The 13,392-nt window shown below is 37.4% G+C and overlaps 1 protein-coding gene across 1 annotated transcript; it reads left to right on the top strand.

Annotated features, from left to right (window-relative positions):
- The first annotated feature begins 1,284 nt into the window (after positions 1-1,284).
- On the top strand, positions 1,285-12,998 carry LOC116292373 (voltage-gated potassium channel KCNC1). Its single transcript, XM_031699678.2, has 2 exons — positions 1,285-2,355; positions 11,142-12,998. Exons 1-2 carry the CDS (start codon positions 1,768-1,770, stop codon positions 12,219-12,221), a joined length of 1,668 nt encoding a protein of 555 aa, XP_031555538.2. The 5' UTR covers positions 1,285-1,767; the 3' UTR covers positions 12,222-12,998.
- The last annotated feature ends 394 nt before the right edge of the window (positions 12,999-13,392 follow it).

Raw genomic sequence — 13,392 nt, 5'->3', positions numbered from 1 at the left:
TCTTCGTTGGTCCGTTATACATGTAAAATGTATATTCTTTGATTGGTTTAAAAAAATGTTAATTATTCATTCTAATAATTAAGTCATGTTTCTGCAGCCGGATTTGGTCAGAAAACGAGGCGACTATCATTATTTCCTACGCTACTGGATTCCCTATTTTTGACTTTATATAGATTCCTTTCCTTGCAAGATAACGAACGGGAAAGATGCCAAATAAGACCAAATCTTGGAAGACTTCTCTATTAATCATAAGTTAGTGATGACTCCCTTGTGATATCGTGCTTAATAGAGACGATGCGATTAGAAAAGTGAAGATAAAAAGACAAAGCTCTTAATGGTCTAAGAGAGACCACTCTTAGCTACAATGCTGTTCCCATTTTTACCTGTTTGATTCATAGAATTCTTTTGAAAATCTTTTCAAGACAAGCCGGAGTAAAGCCGATATGTTTTCTCGGAGATATCTATAGCTACGAGTAAGGATTCTAACATTTATGAGGCAGATAAGCAAGCGTTGTCAAGTATAGAAGTGCAGATCAAAGCCGCCCTTTGCCTCCACGATGCCGAAGGAGATAAAACTGAAAATATGATAAACTCTGACTCTAAGAGTTTTGCCTTTTGCGTTTTATAAACAATTGGTTATTCCCACGAGATTGGAATTTTCCCTATTTTCCCTCAAGACCGCTTATTTTATAGTCTATTAAAAGAGAGTCCCTCCTTTCTGTATAAATATATATTAAATTAAGTGATGATTAGAAATATCCTCAGCGTGTTATTTTTACTTAAGGACAAATCATTGCAAATCCCTAGATTAATTTATAAAGATCGTAGATTGAAACTTGAGTGATTGACTTGCTAATATCCAGAGTAAACGTCAATGAAAACGCGAAAAGCAAACATATAGCCCTCTCTGTTTGTCATTTAGATCGTAACGAGAACAAATTGGAAGAATTCTGCTTGTTACGTGTTTTTTTGACCAAAAACAAATCAAACATTTGACATTAAGACTTTGACTACTGCATTGGTTGCTACGATACATCCAACAGTAATAAATTATAAAAAAATATTATGCAAATTTGGGTAGAATTCCGCTCCTAGTGACTCAAGCAATCAGCCAGGAGAGCATTTCATGATGTAATTATCGCCTCAGCTAGCGCCCAGCTATTTAACTTTTCTTTCCAGTCAAAACAACTTTTGTGCAAATTCTTCATTTTAAGGTGTTTATGTTCCTATTATGAACTTCACCCGTTGATTTAGCTATCAAGAAAACAAACGCGTGCTAATTTCTCCACAAATTATATTGGATTGCTAAGATTCAATAGCTCCCTCAACACTTCATAAATTATCTTGCGCACATGTTAAGGCTGATAATAGTGAGTCATGAAAATGGTCTGATGAGCCCAAAATGAATGAGCAAGCGCTGAAACTACCCGCCAAGGATGTGAATTATCCATTTAAGATTGTTTGTTTTAAAGCTCTAAAGTTGAATTGAAACCCGTTTTTTGAAATACCAAGATCACTTAACACTGTGGAAGGTGCGCACTCTCAAAAAACACGGAATCTTTCTGGCTTGAGACGGTGTTCGCCAGATCTATTGTTTTCAGTGCAGAGGGTTATAATCGAAATAGTGACCAGATCACTCACGCGTTCATGGACTAAATATCGCGCATCATTACTGAATTTTAATACCGTAATCAATTCATTTTGTGATTTCTAAGTGAACAATTCACTAGAGAAGTGTTCATTCAAGCGGTTTTTCGTCCAAAAAAAATGTCTCGCTCCCGTTCAAAACTTTTCGATGCTGACACCAACCCTGGTGAGTTACGAATAACTTTAAACGTTGGTGGCCAGAAACACGAAACGTATGTGAGTACACTTGCAAGCGTTCCAGATACAAGACTAACATGGGTCGCAGAACGATGTTTAAAAGAACCGCGGACCTTAGGCCAGAGAAGAGAGTATTTCTTTGATAGAAACCCGAATGTATTTACGCACATTTTAAATTACTACAGAACTGGTAAACTGCATTGCCCCCGTGAAGTCTGTGGACCTCTTTTTGAAGAAGAGTTAATATTTTGGGGAATCGACGAAAAGCAAATTGAGACTTGTTGTTGGGCTAAATACGACGAACATAGAGACGCAGAAGAGAAGCTTCGTGGGTTTACGAAAATAAAAATTGAGGAGCAAGAAGATACAACGGATGATGAGGATGACACAGCTGATCGAGATATACTCAGCAGTGGGGAATTCTACCAAAATACACGGAGTATCTCTTCAAAATCGAAAACAAAATTTAAAATCCTTAAGAAGCGAATATGGAGGACGTTGGATGACCCCTACTCCTCGAAGCTCGCAAGGGTGAGTCATGTTGTTTTTAGACAATTATTTCAATACACATTGTACAAATGTTGGGTCGTATTCAGAATACACAAGACGTAATGACATAGTAGTAACGTTAGGCGGAGAAATTTCAGGATAAGAAGTAGAAAATTCTATTAAATGATTATATTTGTTCTTTTATTTGCGAAATGAAGAACAAAATTAATTCGATCCAACCAAAATTTTCCAAATAGTAATCATAATAAGTCCTTGAAACTTAAAATAGAAGAATGGCCGTGTGATCCTGACCACATTACTAGTGTTATATTCTTGTATCTTAAACCACACGCATTAGGTACTGGTTCAATTAAGAAATTCCTAACCGGTCTGTCGGTTTTTGTAATTTTATGCGTTTAAATCACCCAGACCGGCTATTTTTTTTCAATCCATTACTACAAGGATTATCTATTCAGGCGTTTAGATGTTTTTCTCTGGGAAAAAATCTCTAATACTGTTGGTTCGGAGTAAATTTTTATCTCGACTTAAGTCATTAAAACTCGATAAGTGAGTGAGTTTATAGCTAACGACTACATTTCATTTTATTACATATTTTAAACAATTTTTCTTGTAATTTTACGCCTGCTGCCATCCGTTTCAGTGTTCAATTAAACGTGTCGAAAAACACGACTTTTGCATGAAAAACACCTTTCTTTAAGAAAAATTAAGTCAATTCTTTTCGTTCTCTTAATCTAACTAACTCGACTTGAAGAGTATTGATTTAAGTAAATACAGTTCCAAGGTATGAAATACGACGGATTTAGCGTCTTGCATTTTAAAATTAGAAAACACACTACCAAAGGAGTCTATTGATACCAAACATCGCGATGACATGACCGTCACTTCGTTTGTTTAGCCGCTATTAAATTTACTGATAGTTTGTTTCCATTGGCAAAGACGAAAATCATCGTCATCATTTTTCCCGCCTTTTCTTTCGTTTAGGGTAAATTGGCGAAAAATATTGGTGATCATATATTGACTTAGGAGATTGGAGCTTTAACAGTGGCTGAAAAAGAAGGGAAAAGACCCTAAGAAAAAGATAATAATTCCTTAAAAAGTAATTTATAATTCTTATGGTCTTCCATGGAAACGGCTAAAGTACAGAATGTCGCCATCCGATATTCAAGGAAGCGTCTATTGTTGAACTTTGACATTTTCAAATTATTTTGAGCTTAAATTTTTACAGCGACTTCACAACGAATTTTTCTTTCCTTAATTTTCCTTGTGGGTTTCAAAACCAGCTGTTTCATTGTTGCATTAATGCACTGAAATAGTTGAGTAAATTTTGTTTTTATTCCCTCTCGAATTTGAATTAAGAAAACCCATTTGTCTGATCTACACACTAATCTACTCACAGTTAAATTTACATTTTTTTAGTACAAAATTTTGTATTTTTGTTCAAAAAAGTACGAATTTAGTGTAACAGTTTTGAAGCTAACAAAAATAGTACTAGCTTCATACAATTTGACTTTCATTTTTCGGTGTATTTTAGTTCAAATGTTTTCCTTGGCTTTAAATTTCAGAAACTAAAAGAATTCAAGCAAATGAACATTTGTTATTCGGCCACTGAACAAGTCATTCTCGAAAGAACTCTTTTTCAACAGATCATTATTCTTTTAAGATTTGTTTGCATACCGTTTTGTCTCAGTTATATAAACAACTAGGTTTTGGATAATTGTTCTAGGTGGAATTCAATATATTTAGGAGTAATTAAAAAGCTATTTTTCTGCTTTCTTATAGCTTAGTTCTTCAGAAGAGAGTAACTTTTCGTCGAACATGGGAATGTTTATTCAAACCTAAAGGGCAAGAAATCGCTCGATTCAGTCGTTTGTTCTCCACAAATATCATGAAGAACGTGTCGAAATAAAAGCAAGTTTCAAGAGATAAAAAATTGCTTCTATCCTTCGATATTTTATTATGTATTATTGCGACAGTCAGAGCAATCAAAAACCCAAAAGAACTCCGATATATTACATTTTTATATGCCTCGAGATAAAATATATATCAGAATTCATGATTATTTTGAGACGAATTATACTTCATCCTAAATTCCTCATTATAATGATGACATTCTGTGAGCGAAGGAAACGGAGCAGCGTCTGACTCAGAGCGAAAAGAGTATCTCAAGTAAATTGTTCCATTAGGAATCAATCTGTCAAATAAAAATAGATTATTCTATCACGTTGACGAGAGATTCTAACATGAATAAAGATAAGTCTACACTTTCTGAAGCGGAAGTTATGGTATGCGGTGAAATTCGCCGCTTCCGTCAAATGGGGTCCTCTCAAACAATCAACTCTTACATGAAATTGCTTTTTCCCTTGTATCTAATGAAAAATGTGTTGCTAAAGAAACGCCAAGTGGCTTCTACGTAGATTTTAATAATAGAAAGTTATATCTTAATCTTTTAATTCTGAAACTCTTCTTTCCGTGTGTGGTTTGGAGTCGCTTGGCATCGCCAAAGGTGTGGTGTCACGTGGTGTCACGTGGTGCCGCGAGGAATTATGGGTTATTATAGCAAATGTTGTAGTTTTCGAAAAATACAAGGTTTTAATTTATTTTCTTTTTCTCCTTTTTTTCTTTTTTCCTTCCTTTTTTTCTTTCTACATTTCATCGAATCTAATTCAACTTTCTTGTTGGGTATTTCCTTAATTCTTTCTTTCTTATCTTATTTTCTTCTTTCTTCCTTCCATGCTTTCTTTCTTTCTTCATTTTCTTCATTCTTTTCCTGACGTACAATAGACATTATTTTAACTATAAGCAGCTAGATTAAGTTTCGCTAATTTTTTAGCACCTTTCTCCATATGCATCAAATCGTTATATTGTTGTTGGTTCTGAGAGAATCAACAGGCTTATACACCTATTTCAATAAACATTGTCATCGCCAAAGAAGGTGGCAATAGGTGAAAAGCAATAGGAGATAGGTCATTCCAAGATCCAAGAATAGCTGGAATGACTTGTGTTTCTGCTTCTTATTCTTGTCAAGAACATGAACCTTAGTGTTGAGACTGATTCAATGTTCTTTGTATTCAACGAAACCATTTCCATGTCGGAATGAGCTATCGCCTATCGCCTTTGGCGATGACAGCGTTTTTTAAAATAGGTGTACACTTAACATGTTAATATATTCATCATAAAAACTCTTTTTCAAGTGCTGTAAGCATACAAACAAGAATACAAAATGGTCTTCTCATTATTGGTGATAAAATCGGGACTTTTCATTAGGGGGGAAAACGTTCGTATAAACAAACCTTGCTATTGAGAAGTTAAGGCGACATCTCGATAAAAAAAGAAAGACATTTTCCCATAGTCACCAATTTATCCAGAATAAGAATTACTAACGAATAGCCTTATCTACTGATGAGCGCCGGGACGAACAGTTTGACAAAGCAGATGGCGAATGGCATTACCATAAAGTTGCGACATACTTGCTGTTATGCTTTGTATAAAACTATAAAAACACAAACACGAGCCCTTTTAATCAGTTGAGGACACGTCGTTTTTTAGCAATTTGGCTTATTTGTGACGTCATAGCCGCCATATTGGGCTATAGATTTCGACATCGCATTTTTTATTAGTGGAGTCCTTGACTGGAAATTCAGAGTATTTGACTGGAACTTTCGAGAAAAAATTCCTGGTCAAAAATTAAATAATCAGGAACCGGCTAGACGAACCCACGGTGGCCCATAAGTAACATATAGCAAGTTAGACGAGTTGCTACATAAAAAACGAGTTGCTGCACGTTAGAAGAGTTGCTACATAAAAGAAACGTGTTTCCTATTTGCAGCAACTCGTTTCTTAGAGCAGTTTTCGTATGACTGTGAAAAGCTCACGGCATGAACACGGTCGTGATACGGCAAGGGATACGCCAGACCAATCACATTGGTCGATAATTTATTCTTCATCCAATCAAATGCCCGGAACACGGCTTGGTGAACACGGCGCGGACACGGACATGTCACGGCACCGCCAGACCAATCAACAACTGAATTGCGCGAGAAATCAACTAATTAATATTCTAGAAAACATCAAGGTTACGGCACGGCATGCTTATGGCACTAACCTTTACAGTCATGCGAAAACTGTTCTATTTATAGCAACTCGTCTAATATGCAGCGACTCATTCCTTATTTGTAGCAACTCGTCTAACTTGCCGGTACATATCCCTAATGGGCTACCGTACGAACCAGTAATCATCTCATAGCTTACCTTTTCACCATGATAATTGCTAAGCTAATTATCCGACACATTTTTACGCGAGACAATTTCATTTAAAGCTACTGATGTTCTTTCAAACAACATCATTAATTATCAATCCGCGAAAGGTTTTCGTCAAGAAAAAGGCTAGCGTGTTGAAACTTGTCTCGGCATCGTCCGTTGCTTTCCGTGATTTCGCTGTAAAAATTTAAGACAAAAAATAACAATATTTTTATTTTAGAGGCAAATGAATAAGAATAGTTTGAGCAAGAAGGAAGAGGGAAGAGCAGAAAAAGGCCAAACCTAATAACCACCTCGGAATGTAGTACCCCAAAATCTGGCTTCGAATTTATTATCGCAAAACTATAATCTAACTAGAATTACTCCACGTTTCCGCAGGCTTTGCAACGACAATTTCATTCAAATAAAAATATACCCCACTTCAAAAATGGTTATCAGAGCCAAAGGTGATAGGCTGGTGACAACCAATAGGAGATATCTGATTATTCCAGATTCCAAGAATAGTTGGAATGACTGGCGTTATTAATATTTTCGTCAGGAACAAGGAGGTTAAAGACCGTGTTGAGATATCCAGTGATGTTCGTAGTCGACAAAACCATCATACGGGTTTAGTTGAATCATACCCATAATTCCTTTCCGTCTCGTAATGATCCGTCGCCTTGTTCGCCTTTGCGAACTCCGATAATTTTTTTTGAAGTCGGTGTATCAGATGTACTTCGTTAATTCAATCGTTCCATAAAAAAAACTTTCTTCTTTCATTGAGCCTCGGGTATCATTTTATTTTGAGATAGACTGAGATAGACGCGTTCCACGTCTCCTTTTCATTAAATCAGTTTTGAATGAGGAAGTACGAGTCTCCACAAAAACGCGCCTGTGGTACGATAACGTCTAATCGTCCTTATGGTCAGTGCACTGAACGTCAATGAGACGTTATTTCACCTGTTAAACAAGTTAAAAGTGTTTATTTTAGCTTGTTGGAAGATCTGGAAGATATATTTCCAATAAGATACTAGTTTGCTCGAGTTCGATCTATATTTACCCAGTTTTGGCCCCCCATTCAGTGTAGTGAGTAGAGAAAGAAATATTACTCTTGGGAATGGCTTATGATAGTTAGATACATGAGAAAGCATACGCCGTTGACACCAATCTCGTACCCAGAGCCTGCATTTCTTCTGGCCTGCGGCGAAGAACGAGGGCTCTGGCATAATCCATTTCTTGGACTTCCGGTATAACAGCGCACGCGTTCAAAGACTTGCCAAAAATTAGAAATATTTTTTCCCCCAATTTCTAATCTGTACTATGATTTTAACTTTGATTTTTAATTCGATTTAATTTTTTCTTTGCTTATTTTGATCGTTTATATCTCACTTTCCGAAAATTGCGCATGCGCCAAAATATGGATTATGCCAGAGCCCTCGTTCTTCGCGGCAGGCCAGAAGAAACGCAGGCTCTGGGTACGAGATTGCGTTGACACTAGAGAAAAACGTTTGCGCATGCGTGCATTTTAGCACGTTTTCTAAGAATTTTGAAGAGTTTGAGTGAGAAAATAAATGTTTGTTTTCTCCAAGTATACAAAAAAGTTCGAGAGTATACTTTTGTCAGACCAAGATACTGTTTTAACAAACACAATATGACAGAATTAGCCCTAAGCTTCGAGCATCAACACTAAGTTTTGGCATTTTGTGAAGTCCAATTTACTAGGCATGTTTGAAAGTCAAGTTTACATATGTTTTGACTAATTTGCATACTCGTGTCTACGCCGTTCTCATAAGTCCACAAGTGCACGAAAACGAGGTCACCCAGTAATTAGTTCACAATAAAAGATATACAAGCACATCTAAAGCGAAAGGTTAGCAAATTGACCGATTGTTTTGACCTGTATTTGTGCTATCCACCTATGTATTTTGAATGACCAGCCTTGCTCAGCCTTTAAGATAACTGGGTGGCCTCATTTTCGTGCGCTCATCAGCCATTATGAGAATGGCCGTGTATATTTAATCAACACTAGCAATCTCCGAATTTTATATTCTTTGACGTTCTTTTATTTTCCTTTTCTTTCCATGCATTTGCTTTTAGTTTTCATTCTTTTTTCATCCTATCTTATTCACTTCTCTTTCCACTCTCGGTATTCTCTTCCAACGTGCCTAATAATCTCCAAGACAATCAGCCGTCGATTTTTCATCAGCTAACACAGGACTGAATATCTCTTATCTTCGAATCACCTCTTTGATTCCAAATTTGGTTAGTTCCAAAATCTTATAACTACGACATTTATTCCATAATCTGTTGAGATTTTCCTACGAGATTTGCAATATTCCCAGCTATGCTAGCATATCAGTATTTTCTATTTCCTTTTGAAGCATTGTTCGTAATCCCGTTGAGTGGTATTGAAATCAGCATTCTTCTAACGAGAGAGTACTTAATGACAGAAGTGATAAAGAAATGCTCTCAGAAGGAAATGGGTTTATTTGTCTTCGTTGGCGTTGATATCTCCTCACTAAGCTTTTCATTCATTTCGTGGTTGATCATTATAATCGGTTCGTTCGCTGCCTCGAAGGGGGCTTTAAAATCAAGAGGTTTATACACGTCTTTGGCCGTTCGTTCGCCATAAGCCAAGAACATATCCGTAATTTGTATTGTTTGGCAAAGGACGTTGCGAATATTCTTTTTTATTCTTAGACATATTGGCCCTGAAATATTGGACCGTTATAGCTATTATCATCCCGGAATATACTGTACCATAAGCTTTCCATGAAAAACGCATAACTGAGATAGCTTATAATAAAACCAAAAAAGTATTTCCTAATTGCTTACTATCAATCATGTGACTTTTTGGAGTTGACTGGGGGGCAAACAAGCGGTTGACTGGGGGGCAACTAGCGGATGCTAAGTCAAAACGTGTCAAAATAAGTCCTCAAACTATTGTATTTGACTGTTTCTACGACATGAAACCAGAAAACAAGAGATCAAAACAACCTCCAAGATTCTACAAGCCATTTAAAAACGCAACTATTACCGGAAGTGACATCTATTGATAGCAACCTGTACTCCAGTTTCCCGTTATCTTTTGCTCAGCCTTAGCGTCAGTTGTGCGTTAAAATATTCAGCCATTCAACCAAAACCCGTGGCATTGTATTCAAATCGTATTGTTCCGTACTACCTACTTTACTTACTATCTGAGCTGTAGAGAAACTATTGTAAAGTACCAGAAAAACCTTATTACCAAAATATATCTGAGATATTTTTATTATGTCATTTGGATTAATAATTTTAAATCAGAGAAATGAAAATCAATGCGCTAAAATAGCATAAGGGAATCAGGACTAAAGATAAAGAGACGCTGTTAAAGAAAAGAAATCTGTTTCAATAACGACTCCGTCGTGTGGCACAACCACGCTTCGCTTGTCACGCACAAAGATACGCGCGAGACTACGTGCTAAATTAAATTCATTCTTTTCTCCTGTCACGAAGCCTCGCATTGAAGAATATTGTATGCGTTACTGACTAGTATTTGGACGCGTTTGGATCGAATTTCATCAATGAAGCCACTTTGAATTACTGTCAAGTACTCATCTTAAGACACATAACTTCATAAAGCTCTAAAAAAAAGTTTTGAATTATTGAAAAAAGAACATTGCTTAAGAAATGATGCGGAAATCAATGCACGTTTTTGGGCTGTAAAAGGGGAGACATGTATTTGTACTTTTTTAATTATATGTACTTTTTCATATTACAGCAGTTTATATGCATGTGCGGCCATATGATAATGCTTTCATGAAATTATTTTTGAATGAAAAGAAGTACCATTTGCGCAACTCGAGTGGAAATGTTACTGCTTATACCTATTTTATTTGCTTCGTAATTTATTCCGACATCATAGAAATATCATCAGAATATTTAATCAATTAAATTACAACTGTTGATAAAACTTACATTATTAAAGTGACGTTCGTATGAGTGGGAAATGGCAAGTCAAATTCGTAGACATAGTGTCATATCTTATCGTAAAGCCGTAAACTACGCGTTTTCATTTGTGAATTAGTAGAAGACAATGGGAAACCATTTCAATGTTACGCGGTATGTTGTACCGTGTACGTGCTGTAAGTCAGTACCGTATGTTTCCCATTCATACGAAAACCATTCCTATGGGAAGCCATGTCAATGTTACAGCATGTCGTACCGTGTACGTGCTGTAAGTCAGTACCCTGCCTTTCCCACTCATACGAAAACCAAACCTTTCTTATGGGAAGCCATTTCAATGTTACGGCATGTCGTACCGTGTACGTGCTTTAAGTCAGTACGAAAACCTTTCTTATGGGAAGCTTTTCAATGTTACGCGGCATGTCGTACCGTGTATGCATGTACTGTAAGTCAGTACAGTATGTTTCCCATTCATAAGAAAACCATTCCTATGGGAAGCCATGTCAATGTGACAGCATGTCGTTCCATGTACCTGCTGCAAATCATGCAGTACCGTATGTTTCCCGCACACTTGAAAACCGGTGCGTCCAGCCAGTATTGATGTTATTATTATTCTTCGTTTTTTTTAGATCATTGGTTTCATTTCGTTGCTCTTCAGTGTAGCTGTGGTTGCCAAGTTTTGTCTTTCAACGCTGGAGTTCTTCAAGGATCAATCTTCGGCCCACTACGCCGGTCTCTTTATAATCGAGGCGGTGGCCGTCACGTGGTTCACTGTCGATCTTATTCTTCGCTTCATCTGCTGCCCGAACAAATTGGACTTTGTAAAGGATCTGCACAATTGGGTTGATCTAATGGCAATCATTCCGTTTTATTTGACTGTCCTTCTACCACACAATCGGACGATCAGGAATTTCAACGTCTTTTATGTCCTGCGTTTAACGAGGACTTTTCGTCCGCTGAAATTTTCCTACGTAATGCAGGTCTTTACACAGACTTTAAAAGCGAGTTCGCGGGAGCTGTACTTCCTAATGTTCATTCTCGGGATACTCGTAATTACTTACGGGAGTGTCGCTTACTTTGCGGAACGTGATGAGAAAGATACTTTATTCACCAGCATTCCTGCTTCGTTTTGGTGGGCTGTGGTTACTATGACGACGGTAGGATACGGCGATATGCATCCAAGGACGTTGTCAGGGAAACTTATTGGGAGCGTGTGTGCAATCAGTGGAGTCTTGATGATTGCGCTCCCAGTTTCCGTGGTGGCCAGTAATTTTTCATTGTATAATTCCTACGCTAAGGTGAAGTTAAAACTTCCAGCTCGGCAAAAACGGAACGTCGTTGACACTGCTCTGAAAGCACTCCAACTCAGTACTCCGCATCAGAGCTTGTGCACAGGGAACCCACCAGAAAATTACACCAGGTCGCGATATGGCACCTCTTTGCCCGGTCTTACGGAGATGACAATGCTAAATCACTCAAATAAAAGAGGTTCGATAGGAGAAGATGGGAATAATATAAATCACTTGAGCGAGAAGGAGGCGCGCCCGCGATACGCGCGGCGTTCCGCGCATTTTTCACTTCATCTCGGCTCGATTGCTGCAACTCCTGAGCTGCCTGAGAACGAAAGCGAAGCGGAGGAGAATGACAATTTGATGAATTCTGAAAACAATTCTTTAGATCGATTTGAAATACAAGAGACAGGAACATGAAATAAGGAAAAAAATTAAAGGCTCGGACACACTGTGCCGATGGTGTTTTCAAAGGATCAGCGTTACAACTTTTCCTGCAGAAAAACTATGAAATAAACACACACCTGTCGCACACTGAAGAATCACGCGTATCATTGGCTGAGAAATTTGATGCCCGTAACGGCTCTTCTGCTTGGCCTTAACCGACAATGTTGTGCGCAACAGTTTTAGAGGTGAAAATGCGAGGGTGCATGAAGATATGAAGATATGAAGATATGAGAGTAATGGGGCACCGAAGGGTAAAGGAATGAGGGTCAAAATAACCTCCCTTCCCTGCCTCCAACTGACGATCTCTGTACGTGCGATAAATTCCTTGTATTGTATATTGTTGGCTAAATAATAATGAAATACTCTTTTTATATTTCAAATGGACCCTTCTTCTCAAAAAAGTATCGCGGATCGATGCGATGCTAACATGGGAATACAAAGAAATTCAAAAGAAATCCTGCTTTTTTTCTCGATGGAGATTGTGTCACTTCTCTTATATTTCAATTTTAGCCTCGCATCCAAAATAATTTCGACTTATGATACAGTCCCAGTTTTTAACTCTAGTGAAGTCTTAGTTTTGGCAAAAACGTCTGCACCGCACAGGTTGCCAGACTCAATATTATCAGCCTAAAACTATTTTTCTATTATAGACTATTGAGCATTTTGTTGTTATTGTGGCTGCTGCTTTTGCTGCTGTTTTTCTTGCTTTGAAAGATAAGAAATATCGGGGTAGAAGTGGGCAAAGGGTTTTCTTTGGGGGGGGAGGGGGGACTGCCCCTCCCCCCCCCCCCCCCTCTCACTCATTTATCGATTTAAGCCTGCTATTACTTTCTATTCGAGTTGCGAAAGTCTATGAAAGAGCGATATAACACGTCACGTGATCACTTGCCGCCATATTGGGTAAACTATTTACGAATTCCAAAATGCGTCTGAAAGATATCACGTGGCGAGGTGTTAGTGCGTATTACCGCTGACATTCAAGATTTGAGAAGTCGAAAATTCAATTTGTTCTGAATCAACATGTGAACAATAATATTTAGATAGACAAATAGAAACACTATATTATATCAGTATACTGATATAAATATATGTTAAGATATATATCATCATAAACGAATAAAAATGCGAAATGAATTTAACGTTG

Source organism: Actinia tenebrosa, unplaced genomic scaffold, assembly GCF_029948245.1.
Source record: "Actinia tenebrosa isolate PJP-AT-01 unplaced genomic scaffold, QUT_ActTen_1.0 PGA_scaffold8__29_contigs__length_14323225, whole genome shotgun sequence".
Taxonomy (NCBI): Eukaryota; Metazoa; Cnidaria; class Anthozoa; order Actiniaria; family Actiniidae; genus Actinia; species Actinia tenebrosa.
The sequence above is the reverse complement of the archived record's forward strand: the minus strand, read 5'-3'. Positions and strand labels throughout refer to the sequence as shown.